At 39.6% G+C, this 27,171-nt stretch overlaps 1 protein-coding gene across 1 annotated transcript; it reads left to right on the top strand.

The window, feature by feature from the left end:
* The first annotated feature begins 1,817 nt into the window (after positions 1 to 1,817).
* Positions 1,818 to 25,323, top strand: npdc1a (neural proliferation, differentiation and control, 1a). The gene is made up of 9 exons (XM_078271479.1): positions 1,818 to 2,132; positions 12,581 to 12,727; positions 22,106 to 22,213; positions 22,469 to 22,699; positions 23,178 to 23,244; positions 23,486 to 23,576; positions 23,724 to 23,803; positions 23,968 to 24,067; positions 24,199 to 25,323. The coding sequence occupies exons 1-9, from the start codon at positions 2,027 to 2,029 to the stop codon at positions 24,268 to 24,270; spliced, it is 1,002 nt and encodes a 333-aa protein (XP_078127605.1). The 5' UTR covers positions 1,818 to 2,026; the 3' UTR covers positions 24,271 to 25,323.
* Positions 25,324 to 27,171: the final 1,848 nt, after the last annotated feature.

Below are 27,171 nucleotides of genomic sequence, written 5' to 3' on the forward strand. Positions count from 1 at the left end.
GGACTCTTCTGTTTTTTTGTCAGGAGGAGATGAGACAGACCATGAAACCTTTTGTGCCAGATGGGAACAGCTACCTCAGAATAGCACAATCATATGATGACATCATTGGTGACACATGGTGATGCTGACAAGGGCAAATGATTCACATACATACATATTTTTTAATAGTATAGTGAAATTGTATTCAAATAGTTGTGAGTGTATGAAGTTCCTGGTGGTCCTGAAGTCGATAATTTTCATCTTAACGTGCGTTCAAATTCAATGATAGATTCCCACATGATGAATGAGCCAGGTTGTTTTACAAACATTGTTTTTAGTTGTATTGTGAGTAGTATAAATGTCTGTTTAGATATATTCCACTGACAGTAGTCCATTTTGATAACTGACAGAGAAACAGCTACTGGCAGGTGATGGCGGCCACCTAAAGGTTTTTTTTGTTTCTGCTGGTCACTGAATTTTGGCCTTTGTTTGGTTGGGTCATCAGCTGCCATTCACCATTTGGCCTGTATTGGAAAAAGAATAATGGAGTTAATAGAAAGAGATTATACATGATACAGTATGTTTGTTTATTTGATGTATATTCATATATCTTAAAATATGTTGTGCAGCATCATTTTACTGCACCTGCTACATTCTGTTAAATGGGCAAACATACAATATTTGCTTATCAACTTTCTCCTTAAACCGCTATCTTCATTAGACCATTATCAGCCAATCTGCATTGTGTAATGAATAATTGGTACAAAAACAATGAATGATTGGTTGACAAAGTGTAAACTCAACAGCATTAAAAAACGATTAACCATTTTTATCAGCACATCTCTATATGTAAACCATATAACCAAACATGTTATTTAAACCGATTTTCCACGTCATCACGTTTTACGTACCTCCTATGCGCTGTAATCTCCATAGACCGTATAAAACCAGAGACGGTTTAGAATATATATATTCTCTAAACTCTCCCAGTAAACTGCTGCCTTTAGGTGGTGTGGGAAACGGGAAACAGCGACATCTCGATTGTAAGAATTCGCAGAAGCTTGTGGTGGTCGAGCATACGGTAAAGGCATAAAGATTATATGTGGGCATTTTCTTGATGTTTTTAGTTTGCATGATGTGAGAGTGGAGACTAATGTATATAGAAAAAATGAATTAAAAAATCCATATTCAATTATGATGATTTTTTTATTGATTGCACTTTTTTTGCTGGTATTTATTTTTTACTCCGTAATTGTCATGTTTGCCTTCGGTAGAAAATAAATAGATTGCCTATTAACCCCAAATTGAATGGCATCCTACAATAAGATTCTCAGCTCATTTGCTTCCTGTTGGTAACAGTCTATTCTTGACCTTGGATACAGTGTTTTGACCAACAACAACATCAACAACAACAACAACAAAGTAACACTCAAGCTCACAAGCTTTTTCTGTGGTATGTGTCAGTGGATGGAGTTTGCACAGTTGTCATGGGGATAGCTTTGTATGACAAAGTTTGTCATCATACTTGCTTCCATACAACAACTGAACAAACTCCTCCCACTAAAGAACAGCGTGATTTTTTTTTAAATAAAATAGTTTTTTTTACTTTTTATTGTAAACAAACAGGAAAGGACCAACTCTACTTTATCTTTCAATCACATTAAATCAAAATGGCGACTTTGTGAAAGGAAAAAAAAAAAAAACCTGTAGGTTGATAATGGACAAGTCTGCTAGGTGAAAAGTATTTTTTCATTTAGGAGTTTACGAGGAGACCATGAAGGCAGCATGTTAAACGTACGCACGCACCCTCACCCCCCTCCTCCCTGAAGCTCCGCTATCTTTAGCACCGCCACGGATTACAGTACGCAGTGTGTCACAGACTGCGTCCCGGTTCTACCTGCTCAGCTTATCGCCGTGTGTAACGTTACTCTGCTCTGTAGCTTTCTCGCATAAAAAAACAAATATAAACATCAAATAGAAGTGATGGGGGAATGACAACAAACTCCGTCCCCGTCTGCGGTTCTCCGTCCCCGAGAAGACCCCAAGGATGCTGCTGCTCTCCAGCCCGCGGAACGGACGCCTGCGCCGGGCCTCGCTGCTGCTACTCGCCACGGTCCTTCTCTGTGTAGTCCCTGTCAGTGCTAGCCTTCCAGGTAAATACACAACAACACACATTACAAACACAGAGTCAGCACCAGACAAACCAATTACCCTCGAAAGTGTAAGCTCATTTGTCTGTCTCGCCGTTAAGGGGGCATCTTTAACTGATGAGAACACCAAGACAGGGGCTTTTTATCTCACCGAGTAGAGCGTTTAGTGATACACGTGTGTTTTTACTTACTTTTGTATATAGTTGTTTAGGTGTTAGTTTTGTTGTTGGTAGATTAGCTTACTTGTATGGGATATCCCATGAGTTCAGATGGATGTTTTGGACAGGTTAGATATCTCTAGATATGTATACCTCTGAGTAGGTGACAGCAGAGCACAAGGAAAGAAGAAAAATACAGATTCCCTTCCCTGTTGGGTTACTGAATGCATTTCCTTGTATGCTCACAGGTCCATGTGAAAATAGCCATAGGAATATTTTAATACTGTGATATAGAGCTGCTTTTAAATTGTTGATTTTAAACTGTTTTAGATATTGGAAGTACCGTGTGTGTGTGTGTGTGTGTGTGTGTGTGTGTGTGTGTGTGTGTGTGTGTGTGTAATGGGTCTCCACACAGTGATGATTGCTGTTGATGTGTGCAGGGGAGATAATCTCCTTCTGAGCTTTTAACACTGAAACCCTGTGGGAGAACCAACAGCTGGACGCACACATAATCTTTAGCCTTTATCTTAGACACACACACACACACACACACACACACACACTGCCCTCACACTGACACTGAACATTTACTGCCTCGACCTGGACACAGGCTTGTGTGAATTTACAGACTTAAATATATATTTTGGAACCAAAACATAAACCCATCCATGGCATGGTTCACTAAAGTCTGCGCATGAAATCAAAAGTATGGTAGCTTAATTTTGCTTGTGCAAGACAAAGAGGATGGAGAGGATGTGGCTCAGTGTTGTTTTTCTCCCTGTAGGGTAACGTGTGACAATTTTCCGCTTTTCGTCAAAATTCAACCAATGCAAATATTATTGATTTTCTCTCAAGTGCTAAAAAACCAAAACTGCATGGAAAAACACTAGTGAAGTTTTCCAGTGTCAGAATAAAATCATAATTTTGGACAAGATGGAGAGGCAGACAAAGCTGTCAATACTGTTGCCTCCGATGTGTCTCTTGTTTTACATGTTCAGAAAGGAATGTGTGGTGTCGTAGGATCTTTCCAGTCAGATGTATTTTCAACACCTGTTGTATTTGAACGCAGCTTGTTGGTAACAATGTGTGACAGTGTGTCAGTATGTGGGCTATTGTTTTGAGTATGTTGTATTGAAATAAAACAAGGCGAAATAACATGTAGGCCTAATTCACTCCACGGTGAACATTTACAGCAGATTGCATAATGTAGCTGCACAGGAATTCTATTGGAGTCGTATCTTTTAAGTAAATGGTACTTTATTAAAGACCGTTTAAAATGTTGGAGACATCTACAGAACCTCAAAAAAGCACATTCAGAGTAACCAGTGAGTCAGGTTTCAGGGTGATTTTGCTGGAGTGTGACAACAGCACGAAGGGCATAATAATCAGGTGGCTGATTCAGCAACACATCGACACATCATCATGTGTAAATATGCCAGAAAGCTTTCACAGAACATTTGGTTCTTTTGATGGAAGTAATCCAAAATCTCTCCATGAACCCAATTGATTGCATACATGATGTCTAGTCTGCTGGCAAAGATACATAATTAATTACCTTTTAACATGCAGAATTTGTTGTGTAATTCAGGGTAAGTGAGGCATGTCGAATTAGCAGCAAAAAGTCTCTTTTTTTTTAACTGATTTATTTGCATGTTCTTGCTGCTCTAATTTTAGCACATTTTCCTATAGAAACATCATATTTACTTCTCAATATTCTAATTCAGCCTGATCATTGTTGTGCTGCCACGTTTAAATGCCAGGTTTGTCATTCACCAAACCCACATAGAACTGAGACACTGCCTCCTGCCTTTTCTTCCACCAGGATTAATCTTTAACGATTAATAGCTTCAGTGTCACACACACATACACACAGCCACTGGCTGCAGTGTTTTTCAATCACCATTTTTTGCCCTGCGGCAAAATTAGTCATCTGCGTACATTTTAGTAGGGATTGAGAGCAATGAAAAATTAAGGGGAACGACACACACACACACACACATTATACCTTGATTTGATATTGTATGGGAGTTCAGTGCTTCCAGGAAGTAATTTAGAATATGCAGTTTAGAGCTAACAAGTGCTCCCTCGGGTTTCAAATGGATCTGTTTGGTAGCTTGTGTGGTCTTTGAGGGGATTTGACATTAGCAGTGTTCATCAGTGAGAGAAAGGGGACATGACCACCCAATTATTGGGTGATAACCATCATACTGACATTATGCAACAGCCAGGAAAGATATTTAGCCCCATTGTGGTCTTTGAAAAAAAAAGTGGTCAGCCAATGCTTTGCTTTGCTGTGGTAGCTTCTTCAAGCCTCTCTCTCTCTCTCTCTCTCTCTCTCTCTCTCTCTCTCTCTCTCTCTCTGCCTGATCTTCGGCTTCGTCCTGTGAGTTTGTCGGCTACCAGACCTCTCCAGGAAATGAGAGGGCCACAATTAATCAACTTACAGAGCACTTACAGACCAAGCCAAGCCAGATGAAGCCATCGTTGGCACAGATTAGCTGGAATGAAACACACTATGCTCATTCAGTCTTAGTTCTACTCTTTAAGAACTCTTTAAACCAGCCAGAGGCCCACAATCATGAAAGAAAATGAAAAAATACTATATCAGGAAGCTTTTATTTGCCACATACTAGCTGCCATTGTATTTAAATCCCTTTAACTGTGTTCTGTTTGCTGGGTGTGCTGCTCTGCTCCACTCTAATGATAATTCCACGGTAATTATCCCCCCATGTAATGGGTTAGACTCGTCATTGTCTGACATGACAGAAGGAACTGCAACAGAAAAGACAAATGGCAGACAGCGGGAGAGATAAGACGGTAGAGACATAACTGCACCACGAGAGGTGAAAAACAAAGACCTGTTCCACCTTCTACAAACTTGAATTCCATTGAGGATGAAATTTGACTTTTTTTTATTTACATCCTTTTCGCCTTCACTGTATGTCTCAACTCACGTAACCACATCCACTGTATTTCCTCCCTCAGCATTATGATGTGTCTGTGTGTGTTAAACAGGTGCTAAGTCATGCCCCATTTTCCACCAAGCGTGGCAAAAAATGTTACATGTAGTCGTGGCATCGGATTGTGGTGGGAACCTAACACCTACCATACACTAGTATACTGAAACTGATAAGGTAGACAGTTTCCACACATTTAGTCATGTAATTCAGGCTTTTCTGACACTGTTTTCTGAGAAGCTATTTAAGTTGATGTGGCAGCTTTTTCCGCTATGTCGTTAAAGACTTAGACCTAACTAAATTTCGGATTAGAACTATTTTCAATGCCCTGGCTACGCAAAGCTGAGGAACAAGGAACAAAATGTGCTAATTTTTGTTGTAGTAGCTAAGCAAGCAAAACATACAGTAGTTTCTTTCTATATCCTCAGTTCTCATTTCAGTCTATCATACATGCTTATTTTCACACGTTTCGTTAAATCTGTTAACATCTGGGCACCATTATTTGAACTCCTAAATACTGCTTTCTTTTAATGTTGCTGATCGTAAAATGATGTTTTGTGTGTTTATTAAGTTCGTAGAAGGTTGTATTGGATATTGTGTATACTGCAATATGGAAAAATCCGGTATTACAGTATATGCGATTTCACTATATGACTATATCAATTCATGATATTGACCTTTTTCTGGGAGATCTATTGTGAACCTGTTTTTACATAAGATAAACTCACTGAACATTTTGTTTTTGGCTAATTCATTATTAAAATGGATCCCTAAAAAAGCATGACACTTGATCACATTGATGCAAAAAAAATTTATTAAGACAACTACGAGTCCATTGAGTTTTTATCGGAAATATTCAAAAATTGTTTAACTGCGTTTCTGTCCAACAAATCCCATATTTTCACACTTTGAGTAGATGACGCTTGGCCACAGGTAAAAAAGGATAGCGGCCACTGTATAATCAGTATGACAACATCTCTGACAATGATACATATTGTCTAATGGCTTACATAGCATAGCCAGTGTTTTCCCTAGCTTTGTGGAAAACTTAGGTGCGCGTATTTGGAGGGGGGTTTAGGTGCCATTCCTCGAGAAAATGTGATGTCTATCAATTTAAAAAATGCAACTTGCCCATACATTTAGTGTCTCTTTGTGGGATTTTGTCTCTTTTTGGTCATTTTCGTTTTCTTTGGGGTTGTTTTGGGTCTCTGTGGTCATTTGGCATCGCTTAGTCAGTTTGTGTCCCTTTGTGGTAGTTTTGAGTCTTTTTTTCACATAATTTTGGACCGTTATTATTACCATATCTGTGTCTGAAACGTTGGAAAAGCTAGAGCAGAGCTTAAATAAATAACACCCAAAAAGTTTAAAGACAAAACGGCTGCCCAACACAGCTTGGTGCTGCACCTAAACCTTATAATGGCAGGGAAAACCTGATATCATATGGACCTTTTTCACAGCAGACATTTTGACATGTCATAGTAGGAAAAGCACAGCTGAAATTGATAACCTTAACGATGGCTCAGTTCCATCAAGTGTCTCAGTAAGCTATTTCAGTGAGTCAGCATGCACAATACCAGGACCTCTCCTAAGTGGAATGCAGCCATCATTAATGGTTCAGAATACACCTGTGCTTTTCCTACTATGACATGTCTGCCATTGAAAAAGGTCTTTTGCCTAAATTCTATAATAATTCTATCTAATTCACAGCATACAATAGCAGTGTTTGTCTCAGCAAATGCCAATGAAAACAAAGCAGTAGAAACCGGCTGCTTGGCATCTGTTTGTTTTTGTCATTTGGGAGTGAGGCATGGTGAATAAACGGGAACGTAGCAGCATGGTTACACAAAAAGCCATACACAAACATGGGCACGCATACACACACTATCCATGTGGACATAAACAGTGTGGTTACATATCAAGTGAAGAGCACCAAGCAGAGCTCTTAAGTTTCCACTTGTTTTGGAGTGTTTGTCTTACTTCCTGTCTGCTATCAGAGAGTCAGGAAACGCACACAATGGGAATGTATGACCCTGCTGGCCTACCCATTTACTACTTCCTCTCTAAATCTCTCTCACATGCACACACAATTACAGATTGGGTGGCATTTGTTGTATTGTATCTGTAGAACAGCTTGACGGAGCACAAGTTAACGGTGACATGAGAGTGTGCCCTTGCTTGCCTGTGTGTCTCTGTGTGTGTCTGTGTGAGTGTAGGTGTTTATCAGGCTGTGTGAGAATGCCTCGGTTTGCCTCTCAGTTCTTCCTGGCAGAGCTGCTGCTGAGCACACAGCCTGGCAACAGCAGCAGCAGATGGTTAGGAAAGTCATTTTTCACTCGTTCCAAGGTCTACTTTCTGAGTCCCTGAGTTAAATAATGTTTTTTCACTGTCTTTGCCGATACCGAACGCCTTCATGTACTGCAGGAACGTGTCAGTTCCATCACCATCTTCCTGTCGGTCTCTTGTTTTGTACGCTTCTCTTCCCCTGTCTCCTTGATTGAGCTTTCTAATTAGCAACAGCACTGTGTGGGAGGCATGTTGGTGCAAGGCCACCCTCCTTTGGCGACGTCACATTCACTTTTGGGACTCCTTTGTTATGCCGGTAGATAGATTTGAGCTGCTTTGTCATATAAGTATCAGTGATGAGCATCTTCTTTGGTTCAGCTGTGTTTGGAAAAAAAGTGCCATTATGTACAGTTTTTGTGAGTTTGGTAAAATTATAATGATTAAATCTTCTGGTGCACCAAAATCATATTATCGTGGTTAGAACAAAAAGGATTTCATGCAACTGTTGGTAAATGGTAATGAATGCCGTTTTTGCTGTATTTGACCGGAGCTCATCCCTGATAGTCACACTCGCTTCACTTTTTCTCACCGTTGCCATGCCTCACATTTTAATATTGAAGCATGCATACAGTCGGTTTGTGTCTGGGTGTGTGTGTATATATAGGTGCTTGTGTGTGAGGACAATAATTATCTGCATTCATGTGACTGCAGTAGGTTCCACCATATTAACTTCCAACGTGATAAATAACAGATGAAATGCTGGCCAGTGGTGTTGAGATGCTAGCTTCATGATAATAAAGACTGCAGATTTTTTTTTTTATATATAGAGTGCATTGCTTTATCGATTTCATAACGGGGTTTAAAAACCTCTTCCTTTTTTGTCTTAGACACCAGTGATTCATTTATGTGCCAGGATTTCCACATTGTCTTTTTTGTGCATGATATTTAGGGTTGGGACAAATACATTAAATGATTCAGCAATCCACTGAGATACAGTCTCTTGCGATGGATCATTGCTACATTATTGCACCAATATCCCAATACACACTCCTGTGATTCTGAGGCATAGGTGTATCTTCCTTTTACAACGGACACATTTACTCACTCTTCTCATTACTGGCTGTCTAACATTTAAAGGATAGCACATGTGTATTATTGTGTGTATGTTTAAAAAAAACAAAGTCTGAGACTAAAGCATTTGTCTTAAAAAAAAAATCCGTAAAACTGAAAGCACTTCATAATGCAGTGAATAAATGTAATACATGACTAATTATTGCTTCTGTAAAAACGAATCTCTTTCAAAAGACTGACGCTGACAAAGAGCCAGTTGGATCTTGTATCGTTGTCCATAATCTTGAACTGAATAAGGCGCACCCTCACATTGCGTGACACAGTTTTAATATTTCTACAGATTCTGTCCCACTCCTCATCATCCAGTAATACTCAGATCCATTTCCCATGTCTTCTTGAGGGCTGACCAGGCTCCATCCCCCAGGTTCTGCATAAGCATACAATAATACCCAGAAGCCTCATGACCTTGTCTATATTTCAACAACACCGTATCTAAACATTCTGGTGCTTTTGGGGGCTGAAGAACTGGATCCAAAAATCCCCACTAACAGATGGCTACGTTGCAAATATCTAAAAAAAATCGAAACCACATCCTCAAAGGATTTGAATATGCCACCGAGATACAGATCCCCCAGTGTGACAATTCCCTTTTCTAACCAATACCTCCAAAAAGGGGGAGATCTACCAATACCTAATAACTTTGGATTTAACCTAATACTTGATGAAGTATTTAGATATGGATCCAGTTCGAACAGCCTGGGCCACTTTGGTCTAAATTACATTTAAGTGAGAGATTATCGGATGTGTTTTTGCCGGGTGAACTAATGTTGATGAAATCAGGAATGGGGGGGCTGGCATCTGAGTCACACTCACAGGGATGTGGAATAACTTGGCAATGGCGCAGAGCAGGTGAGGCATCAAATAAACGTAGAGGTGACGGAGTTGTTGCCAAGCCGTGGGAAAAGCTAAAGACAGAGCGTGACTTAAAACAACAACCAATGATCAAAGACGCATAGGGAGTTAAGCTTTCTACCCATAAATACAACAGTGAATAAAACATTGGCCCTCAGCCACAGATGTTTCACAAACATCCCAATCCTTTAGCTCTTTCTGTGTCTGACACAAACAAAAAACATAGCTTCTCAGATTACACACTCCACTGCTCACTCCCTGAGGCAGACCAGTCGTAAGAAGATGTGGATGTGTGTGTGTCCATTTCCCTTTGGGGTTGTGATGATGTATAGACTTGTCATATTGTGTGTGTTTGCATGGGTGTGTAATGTCTATGCCTTATTTGTTTAGCTATCAGTAGTGTTTGCACACTTGTGATGTTGAAAGATCGAGATTTGCATTATTATTTCTTTAAAGGTTTAGTTTCCAGTAATGTGGGTTTTGCTAATTTTAGCGATATACTATTATTTATTCTTTTAGTTCCACTATGGTTTTAGGATTTCTGTCAGATTTAAATACATTACATTAGATTAAATAGACTTAGTTTAGATAGACTGTATGGCTCCCAAATTGGGAAAATGACAGAAGTCCAGTTTTCATCCATCTTTAGCCACAGGTATTTTGTACAACAATTGAATTGGTAAATTTTGGTCTATTTTTTATTTTTTGTTTTGTAAAAAAAAAAAAAAATGTATTGATGGATGTATGCTTCCATAAATGTGTACACAGATACAACTGCCAGTCCCCTGCCCATCTTCTATCTGCTCGTCATCTCTGCAACACAGCTCTGAAACACCTGTCTGCACATGCGCTCCTTCAGTAACACATCTTTCCTGATGTTACTGGCCTTGTTGCCATGGAGGTCATTGAGACTTTTTTTTTATTTACATCCTTTTCGCCTTCACTCTATGTCTCAACTCACGTAACCACATCCACTGTATTTCCTCCCTCAGCATTATGATGTGTCTGTGTGTGTTAAACAGGTGCTAAGTCATGCCCCATTTTCCACCAAGCGTGGCAAAAAATGTTACATGTAGTCGCGGCATCTGATTGTGGTGGGAACCTAACACCTACCATACACTAGTATACTGAAACTGATAAGGTAGACAGTTTCCACACATTTAGTCATGTAATTCAGGCTTTTCTGACACTGTTTTCTGAGAAGCTATTTAAGTTGATGTGGCAGCTTTTTCCGCTATGTCGTTAAAGACTTAGACCTAACTAAATTTCGGATTAGAACTATTTTTAATGCCCTGGCTACGCAAAGCTGAGGAACAAGGAACAAAATGTGCTAATTTTTGTTAGAATGTTCTTTATGTTTGAAGTAACTAAGCAAGCAAAACATGCAGTAGTTTCTTTCTATATCCTCAGTTCTCATTTCAGTCTATCATACATGCTTATTTTCACACGTTTCATTAAATCTGTTAACATCTGGGCACCATTATTTGAACTCCTAAATACTGCTTTCTTTTAATGTTGCTGATCGTAAAATGATGTTTTGTGTGTTTATTAAGTTCGTAGAAGGTTGTATTGGATATTGTGTATACTGCAATATGGAAAAATCCGGTATTGCAGTATATGCGATTTCACTATATGACTATATCAATTCATGATATTGACCTTTTTCTGGAAGATCTATTGAGAACCTGTTTTTACATAAGATAAACTCACTGAACATTTTGTTTTTGAAACACCTGTCTGCACATGCGCTCCTTCAGTAACACATCTTTCCTGATGTTACTGGCCTTGTTGCCATAGAGGTCATTGAGACTTCCCCCTCAGCGATCAGCTGTCATGTGTAATTTTCTTCTCTTATGTAGCAATTGAAAAAAAATTAAGTTAAGTAAAGAGGAACAGACAAAGGGTTTTCAATATTGTTTTTTTTATTTTGTCTTAAGCACCTCTGTGAGTTGTGATTTATCAAAGCCACATTGCACAGGTAGTAATGATATGATACCGGTTTGTATTTTTAATGTCTAAATAATGTGTGTGTGTGTGTATGGATGGATGTATGTGTATATATATATATATATATATATATATATATATATATATATATATATATATATATATATATATATATATATATATATATATATATATATATATATATATTAGTCTCACTATACTGAAAATGCATGAGCCACACCAAGCTCAAACCTTTTTTTAACAACACTGTTCTGTCACCTATAGACTCGAACAACTCTGACCTTTAAAACCCATTATCCCTAAAAAAAAATCCAGGTTCATCCACTCTCTTCCCCCCTTATATCACCTCCAGTCTGTTATGTCAATATCAACACCCACTGTGCTGTTCACCTTTAGCTGGCCCGCTATGTAGCTCTGCCGGGCTCATTATCTGATAGCGTCCCAGTGGTCCACCTGCCCTCTGCTTCCAAACACACCTGCTGTGGTTCTGTGGCCCGCATCTTCCCTTGTGTGTGTGTGTGTGTGTGTGTGTGTGTGTGTGTGTGTGTATGTGTATGTCTTATCTAAACATGGTGTTTGAGCTCTGTTTTTGTTTCAAATGGGCAGTAATCAGGCCAAGTGGTTATCTAACCTGATTGTGGGCAGATCTGTGAGGGAGCCGCTGTAAATCACTCTTTACTTTGGTTTACCCTGACTCGGATTGTCAAACAGGTGGGGCCCACCATATTGCGAAATGCAGAAAATGATTCAAAATGTACTTTTGTCCAAACATTCTTGTCCTATCTGGCAAACCTCGCCCATATGTTGGCTGTGATGAGGTCACAGCAAACGCTAAAAACTATTTTCAAAAACAAAGCGACATCAGCAGACGCTCTATAGTCAAGGGCAGTTGTTTAATCTCTGAATGGAGCAGAAGAGCTGACACATCCACTAAGTGGTTGGTTGTGAAGTTGAAGCATCTCTTATTGACAGTATTTTAATAGTACTTCTTTCCGCACAAAGAGTGTTATTTAACTGCCTCATTAAAAGCATAATTTCTGCATCACAGCAATGTGGTTGGGATACTAATGAAACTGTTGTTGTCACTCTCTCTCTCACCCAGCTGGCAGTAAGTGCCATCATATAGACTGTGCCAAAGAGGGACGCCAATTCTGTAGGCCTGGCTCCTCAGAATGTGGTCCCTGCCTCTCCCCATTGGAGGAGAATGAAGAAGGACGCTGCCTGGTGAGGAATAGCCACCATCAGCATGGTATGAAATATACAAACATTTCACACACAAACACACTCATGCAGCTTTGCATTCACTACGCACACACAAGCTCATTTTCATTTGATCACATTAAAAGTGTTTACTACTTCAGGTGAGGTTGGTTCCCCTTGGTGAACTGAACTGATACAGAAAGAAAGGAAGTCAGAGAAGACGCTGTTCCTCTGATTTTCTTTCACTCACACTATCCGACTAGCTCATTTAGTGCATTTAAGTGCACACAAATAACTTGTTATGGTAAGATTAGGTCATTTTATATGAGATGGATGGCTGGTACCCTGCAGGCAAACGTCTAACACTACAAAGAAATAGTAGGGGAATTTCTTTTCTATTTCACATCTATGAATTTCGAAAGCAGACGGTTAGTTTTCACAGTCCACCACACTGTAACACAAGCATTACCTCTGTTCGAATTAGTGCTGAAGTGACAGTTGTTATTTTAATGATCAACTAATCGTTTAAGTTAGTTTTCAAGCAAAAATGACAAATATTCTCTGGTTCCAGCTTGTGAGGATTTGACGCTTTTCTTTGTCTTATATCATTGTAAATTGAATATCTTAGTTTTTTTTGACTGTTGGTCGGACAAATCAAGGAACTGGAAGACACCACCTTTCATAGACAAAGCAATTAGTGGAGAAAATAATTCCACAAACATATTTTTATGACTAGTGTCTGTTTCCTGAATGAAAACACAGAAAAGATTAGGCTTGACAAGAGTAAACTGAAGATGGATATATACTGACTAATTAAAACCTGCTTAAAGTGACCATATGTAACTTTTTAATGTTTCTGAAACTGTGTGATGTTCCACCTGATGATCATAAATGACCTGTAACAGTAAACGAGACTAACAGTGAAAAGAACGCTATTTTTATGTCGTTTTTATTAATGCCTCTGCCCGGGTCCGATTTTTCCCGCAAAGTCACAGAATGATTTTCGGCAGTTAGACGGCGCTACAGAGCACACAATCTGACGGGTCACAGATTTCATTCTAACACCGGAAAAGCCTCTGTTAGTGTTATTGTATTCAGCCAGGTAGAAGGTAACAGGAGGTTTCTTTATATAGGCCTTATTAAATTTTAATGTTATTTTAGAAGTTATCTGTTGTAGTTCTGGCTGATACTGGGGCAGGACCATCAGAGAAAAACTGAAATTAAACGAAGAACAACTAAAAGCTAAAAGGGAAAGTGAAAGACAACGGGTGAAATCACGAGTCACACTCGGTCGGGCTTTCAACAGATGGAGACAATTACGGGATTGTAAATAATTCAAAAATGTCCTTGAATTGGCCCTCAGGTATGTAATATGTCTATTTCGTTCATAAAATAACCTTAGATTGCGCGATGTGGTTGTACTCTGTGTGGTGTAGTAGTAGATGTGGTTGTAGTCTACATTAAATTACATCCCCCATCCATTTGGCGTGGGTGTTTTTATTCCTTTTAGTCCGTGTTTGTGTTGACCTACCCGACGCACGAGAGACGGGAGAGAATTTGGTCATTTTTCACAATAAAACATCTTTCAGACTCTGATAATCAGTTAAACGGAAATAATGTTTTTTGTTTTATGTGCGGCCCAGTACCAAATAACCCACGGACCGGTGGTTGGGGAACACTGCTTTAAATGACAGTTACGACCAGAGTGCATGCAAATGTACTGACTGACTCACTGCCGTTCTTTCTCTGCTTTCCTTAACATCTTCACTCCATGTTATTTCTTTTTCACTGCCTCTTTCAGTTTCAGTTGATCTCTGCATCCTGTTGCCCACAACTCTCTTCCACTCCACCTCTTTCTCTCAGTTGCCTATTGATTCTGTGCTCTCCTTCTCCTCCTCTGTCAATCTAAGTTTGATCTCTTTATTCCGCCTCCCTTTTAGTAGCTCATGTATCTCCTCTCAATTCGCTCCCATCTCGTCCATTTCTCTTCTCTCTTCGTCCTTGTTTTGGCCCTCGCTCTCCCTCCTCCCATCTATATCTATGACAACGATGGTGCCGTCTAAACCTCTGTTTATAATCCGCCCCTGCTGCGTCTGCGACACACACACACACACACACACGCGCGCGCGCGCGCGCACACCACCCCCACACTGCCGGCTTTAATCACTTAGACATACCTCTTTCTCTTTTTTTTCTCTCTCTCTCTCTTTCTCTCCCTCTCTCTCTCTTTCTCTCTCTATCTCTCTCTCTTTCTCTCTCTCCGTTGCTCTTCATCTCCATCACGGAATCTAATGTAATTCAATGAAAGAGCCAAGCTGCGAAAATAAATCTTATTTTTCAGATTTCCATGGCATGACATCGCACTGCTGGCACGCACACCGTGTTTCAAGACGGCGCAGCAGAAATTAGAGAGAAAACATATTGTGTGTGTGTGTGTGTGTGTGTGTGTGTGTGTGTGTGTGCGCGCGCGCGCTCTGCAGGATTAATCATTTAGATGGGTCTGTGGCAGTAGAGGATACAAACTTGGCTCAATTTATTGGCGGCAGCATTAGAGAGAGAAGTAAACATGAGAAGGAGATGAGTGTGAGGATGTATTGGAGAGAAAGGTCCCATCATGCAGAATAAGACAGGATGTTTTTCTTTTTGCAGCACACTGATATGATAATACAACCTGACCAGTTATTAGTATTTGGATTTTGGATTGTATCTCATATGTGATGATGTTGTTTGTGTGGTGTTCCAGCACACCACAGGCCTCAGCTTAAGCTCCCTGGTGGTTACATAAACTCCCAAGAGATCACAGAACACAGTGATCCGCAAGCGTGACCAACTCTGTCTCTTCTTCACACTCACATGCACACATACACACATACACACACACACACACACACACACACACACACACACAAAATTTTGACATGAACAGACAAAATTACTTTAATTTTACTCTCTTTGATATACCATGTTTGGTTTATTTGGTTTGTCAGGGGCAGCGCACATCTCTTAATGCATCAAAAAACAATAAAGAGCTGCAATCTAGCTGTTGCCTTGGTAGTTTGGCAGCATTACATACTGCAAATTACACCTCAGAAGTCACTCTGCTGTCACTTCAGGACTAAACAACTGCGTATCTAAAAGTTTTGTGCACTTGCCAAACCATGGAAACTACACATTGTCAAAACATTTGATTCTGACGCACGATTTGCATGCACCCCCAGTATAAGTCACTACATTCTCTCTCTTTTCTTTTCTTTTTCTCACTCACGCACGTGACTAAATCTTTGTTTTGTCAGCAAGCACAGTTTGCATCAGAAGATGTACCCATTTGTTCTTCCAATTAAATTTCTAACTTCAGTCTTACAAAGCACACATCCTCATCACCATCAAGCTGACTCACTGGCTCTGCAGCATGGTTGAATTTTCAGCTTTCCTACTGTTTTTCTTCTGCTTTGCTACACAATAACATAAAACACTTATTTTAAAGTTACATGTTTTGTGAGAATTAGATGCTGAGATTTTATGAGTGTCAGAAAGAAATTCTAGTCTATATGTACAAGAGTGGCAGGATGCATCCTTAGAATAAAAGAGACTGAAGCAGTCCAGTTGATCTAGGATACCCTTGTTTTACACCACCCAGGACTCTACCTCGTCAGGCTACTATAGCTACTGCTATAAGGCTGCTTCACCCCCAAATACCCCACCATGGCCTCTACACTGCCTCTGTTGGCTGCTTAGTAGGACTGTCAAATAATTAGGACTAATGGACATTTTTTGTCCATTAGCCATTTTATACAGTCTGGTTATCAAACATTACAGACTTGCACATTCACAATAATATTCACAATATGCTTTGACCTTTTGACTGCATCTTCATAGGGACAACATTTATTATTTTACAATGAAATCAATCGATTGTCAAAGAAAAAGTAAGACTTTTTTTAAAATTTATTTAACCTTCATTTAACCAGGTAGGTAGGCCATTGAGAACATTGCAACGGCGACCTGGCCAAGAAAAGCGTAGGCGTGCAAGACAACAAATAGTTTCACATTCAATACAGTACAAGAATAGAGAATACAAAATGCTACATAAAGTGCAGAATAAGTGGGCATTACAAATGGCATACAAATGTCGGCACGTAGTGAGGTGTAAGTTAGTCGATGGATGTGTAATATACATGAACAGAGAGTCTATATCAATGCTGAGAAGGTGTAAAGAATCAATAAACAGTTGGTCTAGTGGTCTAGTTAGTGAAGATCAGTTATAACACAATGTATATGAATAGACAGTCTAGATAAATGCTGAGGTGTAGTGGAGAGTCAAAATACAGTTAGTGCAAGTCTATTAAGTGATGTAGATCAGTAATAACACAGTAAGCAGTAATCAGTCTATATAAATGCTGAATGTAGAGAAGAGACAATATACAGTTAGTGCAAAGTGTGGTCTGGGTAGTGATGAAGATCAGTAATAACACAGTATACAAGAATAGACAGACTATATAAATGCTGAAATGTAGTAAAGAGTCAATATAGTCTATATACAGTTAGTGCAGATTGTGGACTAGATAGGGAAGTAGATCAGTAGATTGGCAAAAAATTGTGTGGCAACAATGGTGGGAAGAAAATAACGGTTGAGCATACAAGGGCAGATGAAAAGTGCAAAATAGCGTAAACAAATATGATATCAATGCAGGTGTGGATGTGCAACTATGCAGTGGGCCATGACAGATATAATGGGGTAAGGGTGTGCAAAAACAGTGGGTAAAAGACGGGGAACAGTTGGCACATACAGTGATCGGACAGGAGCACGGACAGAGGTGCTTTGAAGGCTGTAAGTGGGATAAGGGTTTTGAGTTTAGGGGTTTTTTGTAGTTCATTCCAGTCATTTGCAGCTGAGAACTGGAAGGAGTGGAGGCCAAAGGAGGTGTGGGCTTTTGGAGTGACCAAGGAGATGTAACTGCTTGAGCGAATGCTGCGGGTGGGTAAAGCTATTGTGACCAGTGAGCGTAGGTACAGCGGGGCTTTGCCTAGCATGGACTTGTAAATGAGTTGGTACCAGTGGGTTAGGCGTCGAGTGTGTAACGAGGGCCAGCCAATTAAAGTGTAGAGTTTGCAGTGGTGGGTGTTATAAGGGGCTCTGGTCACAAAACGTATGGCACTGTGATGGAGAACATCCAATGTTTTCAGGAGAGAATTAGAGGCAGTTCTGTAAATAACATCACTGAAATCGAGAATTGGAAATGCATGAACTTGGTTTTGCCAAAGTTTAGAAGTAATTGGAAGTTTACGACTACAGTATTACTCTACTAAATAATTATTGATGGCAGGGCTTGTGTTTAGCTCTCTCTTCCCTGTAATGTCATGGCTCTTATCTCATTTCTTGTGTTCAAAAGTATTATATCTATGCTTCTCTGTCATACAATTTTTTGCATCTGTGGCCTTGCACTTGTTGGTCAGTTTCACTGCCTGTACATTGCAGGAATTCAAGGTTATTATTCTGCTGTTGTAATCTCTGGATATTGTTTATTAAGGATCCCCATTAGTCATCACTGTAGTGAAGACAGTCCAACACAAGACAAACATAAACAAATATTATAAAGCAAAATACATATTGTTACTGTATATCAGAACATTGAAAACATCCTGGATTTTATAAAGGCACAGTAGCATGTTTTTCATGCTATAAAAACAACAAAACAGTAACTTGAAAATCCTCCTGGATGGAGTCAAACATGTCTAATATTTCACATACCTAACTCAGAGAGGATGAAAGTGCACGATAGGTGAACAAGTGAGGCATTTAGCATTTTTTATTGGAAGTAGGACCTGCTTGTATTTGACATGGAGGTGTGCGCCGCCATTGGTAAACATACAATATGCCTCGAAGCCATGTCCTTTGTTCAGAAGCTGCACAGACAGCAGTTAAATTGTGTATGTGCTAAAGACAGGTCTGTCTCCATGTAGCCCGGTGTACAGACTCTTTCTGTCCTCCTGTAGCTCGTTTTATTTAACATCCACACATATGACTTAATTGGACTCTGTATCCCCATTTTTGTTTATGCGTGTATAAATGCTTTTATTATTTAATATACAACAGCACAGTTAACAAACTGTAAAAACTAAGTCTCTGAAATGCCTGTTGTAGCGGCTCAGCGTCACACAACATGAACAAATATCCTGCAGCAGTTTACTTTGGTAACATGAAGTTAGGTCACGAAACTGATGGAGAGCCAAATTACAGATTTGGTTCACTAACAATGAAATAAACATTGTTTTACACCTTGTCAGTGATAGAGTATGTTGCTAACAAGGTGCATTGCATTCAACCTGTTAAAATGAATGGGCTCACCATCTGATATCACTACTGTTATATAAGATTTATGGTTGTTGATGTTAATCCCACCATTTCACATATATACCATTATTACACTTTGATTAATCTGTCAAATAGCTTCACCCTCACATTTGCTGTGAATTATTACAATTGGAAACAGTCTCATATTGTAAATGCATAGTGTAATGTTCAGCCAGAGCATCAAAATGCAGAAATTGTTTGAAAGATGTATGGCAGACAGGTGGGACTGTTTACTGAAGGTTAACATTGTAACAGATTTCCTGTATTTACCCGAAGAGCAGTAGACTAACTTTGCGACTCGCTGTCACAATTAAAAGGTGCACTACCTTACCAACTTTAGATTTTATGGGCAAATTTACATTTTAGCTGTGCGCCACTCCCTCGTACTAAAAACTACCTAAAAAAGTAGATACGAGTTTCTGTTTAAACTGTGACCTTTTTGGTCTGTTTCCTTTTAACGGTCTTGTAGACCTTTCCTTCAAATGCTGTGGAAAGAGCAGAGAAATAGAAAGATCTGAAAGAGGCAGGGCCCTTTTAGTATTTTCTTAGCTGTCAAGGCAGTAAAGAGAATTTGAGAAGGAACTATGAGTCAGACCTGTAGTCTCCCTAACTGTTTCTCTCTTCCTTCTACATACTCCACAAATTAAATGTCCCACTAGAGGGCAGCACAACACACTTTGTATAAATCAGTAATCTATGGACAGGACTGAGGACATGCTCACTGTGAGGGGGAGGCGCTGTAAACACTTCCAACTTGCCCTTCTTCGAAGAACTCAACATGGTGACGCGTCAAACTGGTAGTGTGATGAAATCAAGGAAGTTCTTTGTTGTAGCACTGAAATTATGAGTTGATTGACACAATATCAACCATATAAAAGATGGATGATAGATATTTTTGCCTGGTTTATATGGCATTTCTGTCACGCCACCTTTTGGTGCAAAATATAAAGAAAAATAGACTCATCTGAAAGGATTTCAATTCTTCAGATGTAAGGTTTTCTTTTTTCTAGTGTTAGGATATACACAGTACATTTTGCAATTTCCACACAAATGTTGGCCAAAAATTAGGAAATAAACAAGATCTGATCTAGTTGTCTGACAGGACAGCTAGGTGAGAACGGGGAGAGAGAGGGGGAAGATGTGCAGGAAATCGTCACAGGTCGGATTCGAACCCTGGACCTCTGCGTCGAGGCACAAACCTCTAAGCACATGTGCGCCCGCTCCACCCACCGAGCCAACCTTGCCACCAATTTAGAGTTTTTAAACAAGGACAAGGGGGGCAGGAAGGGAGAGTATGTGTGCGTGCATGTGGTTTGGGGGAGGAAGAAATGTGAATGTTTTTTAAGTGGGAAAATAGAACAGCACAGATGTGTGTGTGAACCTCAATCCCTGTTGAGCTGTTTAGTATTTGTTTGTTGTACCCAACTGCCCCCTGCGTGCCTCTCAAGAGGTTATGGGTCATTATCAAGCCGGTGACAAAACTCTTACACAAGGAGAGGTGTGCATGCTTAGTCAGTGTGTGACAAACCACACACATACACACAATGACCTTTTTTTTTTAGGTGAATTATCAGCCTATGTAGGGTCCTGAGGTGTATCCCTATAAATAAATACTGCTCATCCATTTTTAACTATTTCCCTGCATATTTTAAATCAATCTACACTTTAGAAATACAACCAATAAATAGCTCATCTTTTCTTTTTTAAATCTCCTCTAAAATTTAAACCTGTATAACCACATTCTCCTGGCAAGCACACGGGCACGGTTGGAGCTCTGAGCCACCTGCAAAGTACAGATGGTGCATCCCGCCTCCACAGAAACCTGCCATGGAGTGCACTAAATGGCCATTAGTGGAGGAGGGTAAGAAAATAACAAAGCAGGCAGTGAAAGTGCTAGCATGTCATATCATACACATTAGCTCAGCCAGATGGCCAGCCTTCTGGAGCGAAAGTGACACTGTAATCATTAATGTAATGTAGGTGGTTGTAAAAATGTGTAATAACGCATTTGTTTCGATAGTTATCGATATTTATTTTCCCGCACTGGTTTCTTCATGGATGTTATGTATACAAAACAACCGTACATGTATTAGTCCGGGATGCTAAATGGATGATGGCATGATCTTGCGTGATCTGCAAAAATGAGCTTTTCTTATGCAAGCACCTTCAGCATTTTTGCACCTTTGAGCTTTGAGTGCAAATACCTATAATTTGATATTTGATCAATTGCAGGGTAACTTCATAGAGGGAAATTGCACTTTGATCACCGCCAATTAGAAGTGAGCTATGGGATCTATTGTGAATGTAGCAACTGAAGCCCAGTGAAGCCAATGTTTGGGTGATTGCCCCGGCCCCCTGCAGTGCTTCCTCCCCCGGCCACACACAAACTATCGGCCCTAGTCGCCCTGGAGACCTCAGCAGTACTGTAGGAATGTGGCTCACTGTCTGGCCTCGAGGGCTGTTAACAACAGTTTAGTATTGTCTCCTTTTTTTATCGGTCAACAAACAAACAACAGTCATGGGCACACTCCCTGTTCAGCACTTCAGAGGCAGGACCCCGAAAAACCCATATATACATGCCTAAACCATATGCATGGACTCTCAGTCTCTACCTTTCTTACATGCAATAGTTAACCAGTTACCTACAGTCATGTATGTGGACAAGCTGCAAAATGTTGTTTTCCAGACCTAGAAAAGCCCAACCTCAAGCTAACGGGATATGACTAGGGACAACAACTAAGACAATTTGAGCTGATTTGTTGATTAGTGATCTGCAACTATTATAACTATATAATCGTTTAATCGTTAAAGTATTTTTTTGAATGTTGCAAATGAAGTTACTGTCAGTGGTTACTAACTGATTTGTATGTTATGTGTATGAATGAAGGTGCTTTGTTTATATTAACAAGCCGTTTGTGTCACTGTCAGCAGTACAACATTTAGTAAAATCTGGATTTCCTGTTGCCTTTTTTTCCTTTTTATTTTTATCTTATACTTAAAAACAATTGAAGACAGCTTAATGTATGTTCAAGTTAATCAGTGAAATTTGGAATCTTGTCTGTTTTTTATGTAAAGTGACATTCTACCCTGACGTGGATGAAGAGATTGATTATCTTCACTCCGTCATCGAAAAACAGGAAGTGACAGAGATCAGACCACCAAAAAAGCACTCCAAACATCCTGGTAAGAGCCCTGAGAGCAATCTTTAAAACAGAAATATAACTGTAACGGTAACAAACATATCACTTCCTGTTTTGAGTTGTGTAATTTACTTCAACTTCTTCTAGTATAGAGAGTGAGTATTCTTTGGAGTGATACAGGACTTAATTTTTTCCCCTCTAATTGAGGATAAGCTCCATCAGATATCGTGTAGTTTCCCTCATGGTATCCTTTGATTATGACTACTGTCTCTGTTTGTGTCTTCCTCGATCTCTCCAGCTGCCGTCACCTCCCAGACACATGATAAAAAAGTCAAGACAGATGCCTCCAAACACAAACAGAAAAGCCAGGATCGTGTCTCAGTAGAAAACGTGAATGCTCCCACTACGGCCCCCCGCCCTGTAGTTTCTGCATTTCCTGACACACCAACCCCCCAGCCCAGGGCCACTGGAGTTGCGGGCCACACCGGTCCTATAGCTGTGCCAGCATCCCAAAATGACAACTTTGTCAGTGAGTATGATTTTTGTCCTCAGCACAGGTCAGAAGGTTCAACTGCACCCAGGAAGTGAAAGCCTGATGGTAGAGAATGTATTGCTGATACAAGATACTGCTGTAAACAGACAGAAAATCAAATAGAAATTTAATCAAATTACATGTTGTTAAAAATTGGGTAATTTTTGTTCTACATTTGTCCCAAAAGAGAAAAGTTAATTCCTTTCATCCCAGTGTGATTATTGCTTCTCGTGTTTGTTGCATATCATTTTGATGATGGTCAATAAAGATGACCATAACAACTCATAATCAGCTCATTATGATGATGATAATAATAATAATAATAATAATAATAATAATAATAATAATAATAATAATAATAATATTTAGCACCTATAAAAAATGTCTCAGCAGGGTAGTCAATCGCTCATTATATAATCCTAAACATGCTTTGTTCCCCTTTTTATTGTCCTCTTTCTTGTGTTTGAACCTGTAGTTATGATCTCGCTGTGTGTGGTGGTGGGCGCTGGGGCAGTGATCCTGGCAACCGTCTGTTACATCAAGTAAGTCCGAACACCTGAATTCATAAGTAATGCAAGAGAAAGCTAAATTTGGTCTTTTTGCAAACCAAATTAAATACAATACAAAGACCAGTCTGAGTTTGTGTTAGTGAGATACAATTGCATAATAAACCACATTATGTCATAAGATCTGTGAGCTCAGTTGTAAGGATGGTTTAATGCCAGATGATGGAAACAGCCCTCAGTATTGCAGGAGACTCAGATTCACGATGCCCTCCTACAGGTTGCAGAAAGAATCGCGCCTGGCTCAGAAGGTGGACTACCCTGCTTTTGGAGGGGCAGGCTTGCACCCTGCCACAGCCAACGGTTCCTCGGTAAACGCATGGCTTCACCTAACTACTAGAGCTTGTTTTCATATCTCACCTCTTCTTCTGCAAAAACCACACGATGTGATTGTGCACTGACAACTGAAGCGTATTCAAACGTGTCATCCACACTTCATTGTTCTGTTGTGTCTTCAGATCGGAGATAAGACTCTGGCCCAAAGTGCTCAAATGTATCACTACCAACATCAGAAACAGCAGATGCTCTCAATGGGAAAGTACGTCTTTTTTTCTTTCTTTTTTTTACACTTTCTCTGCCACTTCCTCCCTTTCCCATTTTTTTCTTGTCTCTCATGTCTTAGTGCAGACTTCAAATTTTCAACCATATCATCTGACCTTATCACCTCTTTTCTTTTTGACTGTCTTTTTTTTTAATCTTCAGTAACAAACCTGAGCAGAAAGTCCTTGACACCGAGGTCACATCAGATGAGGAGGAAGTGGGAGGAGACTTCACAGTATACGAGTGCCCTGGACTTGCACCGGTGGGTAGACACACACACACACACACACACACACACACACACACACACACACACACGCGCAAGCGCAAAAAAACTAATTATTTCTGATGTTGTTTAATTACTAACAATCAATTTTCTTCTGTCCTTGACAGACTGGAGAGATGGAAGTAAAGAACCCTCTGTTTGATGACTCGACTTTACATTATCAGGGGAATCACAAATGAATGCTGAACACTTTACACCAAACATATATATACACACAGGCATACAAGCCACTTATCTGGAAGAAACCACTTGATCTCACATTGCATGCATAGAAACTGAGGATCCTGGCAGAGGAGGTGATAAAAATGATTGTTTTCTTGTCGGCCCTTTACTATATCAGCCCCTGAGAACGACTTTTAATACTACAAATGTTGGATTCCTTATTCATTTATTTCTGTCACTTATTTAGAGCGTTCCTTTCTTTTAACATAAGGTTTTCAGTGGGTTTGGTCCTGTTTAATGTTAACCTCTTAAGTTAAGATTTTCTCCTCCACTTTTGTTACTTTCCTTCATTTCTGCAGCTATTTCCAAAGAATGTGATACAATAGCAGACATGTGTACAACACACAGACATAGAAATAGGTGCCCTCCCTTGTTTTGTCATGCATAGGTAGTGACTACACCACTTTCCTAACAGATACCCAGGAAATATTTAAGCTCAGATCTCTGATACCTCTGTAAAAACTCCCTAGCACAACACAAGATTTAGCATTAGAAATGTTACCGCTGGTGTTGCTAATTTTATTCCTTGTCATATAAGCTGCACATAAAGATTTTAAGATTATGGAATATAAATATACAGTATATGAAAATGAAGTACTTGATGATGTCTGTTTGCATGGTTTGACTGTACTGTGTTTGAATCATGGCAATGCTTTGATGAATCATTTGGCCTCTTGTATGTATGCATCCTGCTGCTGGAGGAGGAATGTACAGTAAAAGTGATTTATGAGCACTTAAATGAAATGAAGCTGACGGACTATACTGGTGGATGTGTAGGTGGTAAATATCACTATCTTGTATCGTCTCTCTTTCCTCTCTGTCCTCTTGTCGGTCCCAAGTTAACTTTGTGCTGCAAAATGTACATACAAAGAGTGAATGTGTTCACTTTTTATAGATATTTGTACATGCAGACCAAGGATTGAAAAAAAGTTTTTACCACATGTGAAAATGACTTTGTTTCCTTTTCTGCTTGTCATTGTATACACTCAATAATAAGATTTAAAAATCTATTTTTTTCTGGACATTTAATGCCTTTTATTGGTGATTGTGGCGAAATGAGGGAGAGAGATGCAACAAAGGTCCAAACGTTGGACATTGCTGTTTTTTTTTGTTTTTTTTTTACAAAATGAAGTCCGATGCATTTAAATGTAGATTTTGACTTGCCGAATCAGCAAGTCAATGTGCAGCGCTATAAGCCTTTCCTGTTTAGATGAACACACTGTCTATGTCAACTGAACATCTGATGAAACATTTGTCTGTGTCATTTCAACTTTAAACAGTACTTCTGTTGTCTTGTTGCATTCTCTTTTGTTATGAATATCGTTCCGATCTAGAAAGCTTCGACGCAGCATTATTATGAGTCCCACTTGCTTTCTTGGCAAGAACCGCCCTGCATAGCACTCAAGTGCTTTGATTGGCCAGACCTCAACCAATCAGGGTGGGCGATTGGTTTCTTGGCAGGTCTTGCCAAGAAATCAAATAGGATTCATAAAAACGCTGTGTTGAGGCTTACATCATACTGAAGTGGCTGTGGTTTAATCTTAACTTGGTTGGAAAAACAGACGCCAGTCAAACGACACATCAGGATGACAATTTATAACACAGACAAATGACAGGGAGTGCACCTAGACAACCGAAGTACAGTTTAAAATTCACAATTCACTCACACAAATGTTCAGCTGAGCAATTGACATAGACAATAAAATTGTCAAAGTAGTTTTGTAACAACTATAGTACAGTTTAAAGTTGAATAGACAAACAACTGTTTCATCACATGTTCAGTTGACATGTGACATAAATTTGGCGCAAATAGAACCCCATATCTCTGCCTCAAGCTGTTGCTGACTGGTTTTTGTTGATCCTGTTCAACCTTGTTTTACCTTCAGGACACAAATGACTAAGAAAGGGAAAGCTTCTATGTACCTCCGTGTGGGTTTTGTGTATGTGGGTATGTTGGGAGGGGATGGGTCAGTCTCCTGTCCTCATTGAGCCACATGCCAAAGGCCATTAAAAGCCCTTTGTGCCGGTGGACAGTGGAAGGAAGGCGGCCATTGGCCCTCGGATAAAAACCTGGGTGGGAGGAGGACGGTCTGTAAAGGTGGGTATCAAAGGCAGGGCCGTTAGGAAGAAAATCAAAAAGCCATCAGACTTGTTTGTGGGAGACGTTTGTGCTGCTCAACAGGATGGGCTGTATTTACATTCCAGGGGCTTCATTGCAGAAAAATAAAATTCTATGTTCCTATTACAGAAGCATTTAAGAAATGCATGGCTGTGTCCTATCCTATCTCAGACCTCATATCTTAACATAAGAAACCCTACCTATAACTGTAAATTTGATTCTTCAATCTGCACTTTCCTTTCATGACTGTATCTTTGATTCGAATGTACCAATAGGCTGCTGGACATGGACAAGCCATAATATCAACGGCTCTCACTTATCACTGGCTAGCTAAATTGCTATCATGGACAAAAAAATTAAAATAAAGACCTTTTCTCTTTGGGGGAAATGTATATTGTGGTGTGAGAGTACAGATAGCTTATGTGTCAAGTGCATTTGTGATCTGTACAGCCACTGGCAGAGCCCCTCCCTTGTAGGCCTCTCCGGAGCCAGACGTAGTAGTAACTTAAAAGTAATGACTGATATTTATGCCCATATTTGTGTTTTGGGGAACCCAGACATTTATAACTTATCATGTATACCAATATTATGAGAAAACATCCACTCTTAGGGCATTTCTAATAAATAAAACTTCTCAGAAGTGCTTATTTAGTAACTACATGAACTGCAAAATGAAACTCACACATCAGTGTGTCATTTTCACATAACAAAATACATACATCCTCAAATGAAAGACATT

The sequence above is a fragment of the Sander vitreus genome, chromosome 16, assembly GCF_031162955.1.
Source record: "Sander vitreus isolate 19-12246 chromosome 16, sanVit1, whole genome shotgun sequence".
Lineage (NCBI taxonomy): Eukaryota > Metazoa > Chordata > Actinopteri > Perciformes > Percidae > Sander > Sander vitreus.

What these genes read in the sequence shown, in the direction of transcription:
- npdc1a (XM_078271479.1), top strand. Translation starts at nt 2,027, where the DNA reads ATGCTGCTGCTCTCCAGCCCGCGGAACGGACGCCTGCGCCGGGCCTCG. An exon ending in CCAAAATGACAACTTTGTCA is followed by an intron (nt 22,700 to 23,177) that starts GTGAGTATGATT and finishes TTGAACCTGTAG; the next exon opens with TTATGATCTCGCTGTGTGTG. An exon ending in CAGATGCTCTCAATGGGAAA is followed by an intron (nt 23,804 to 23,967) that starts GTACGTCTTTTT and finishes TTTAATCTTCAG; the next exon opens with TAACAAACCTGAGCAGAAAG.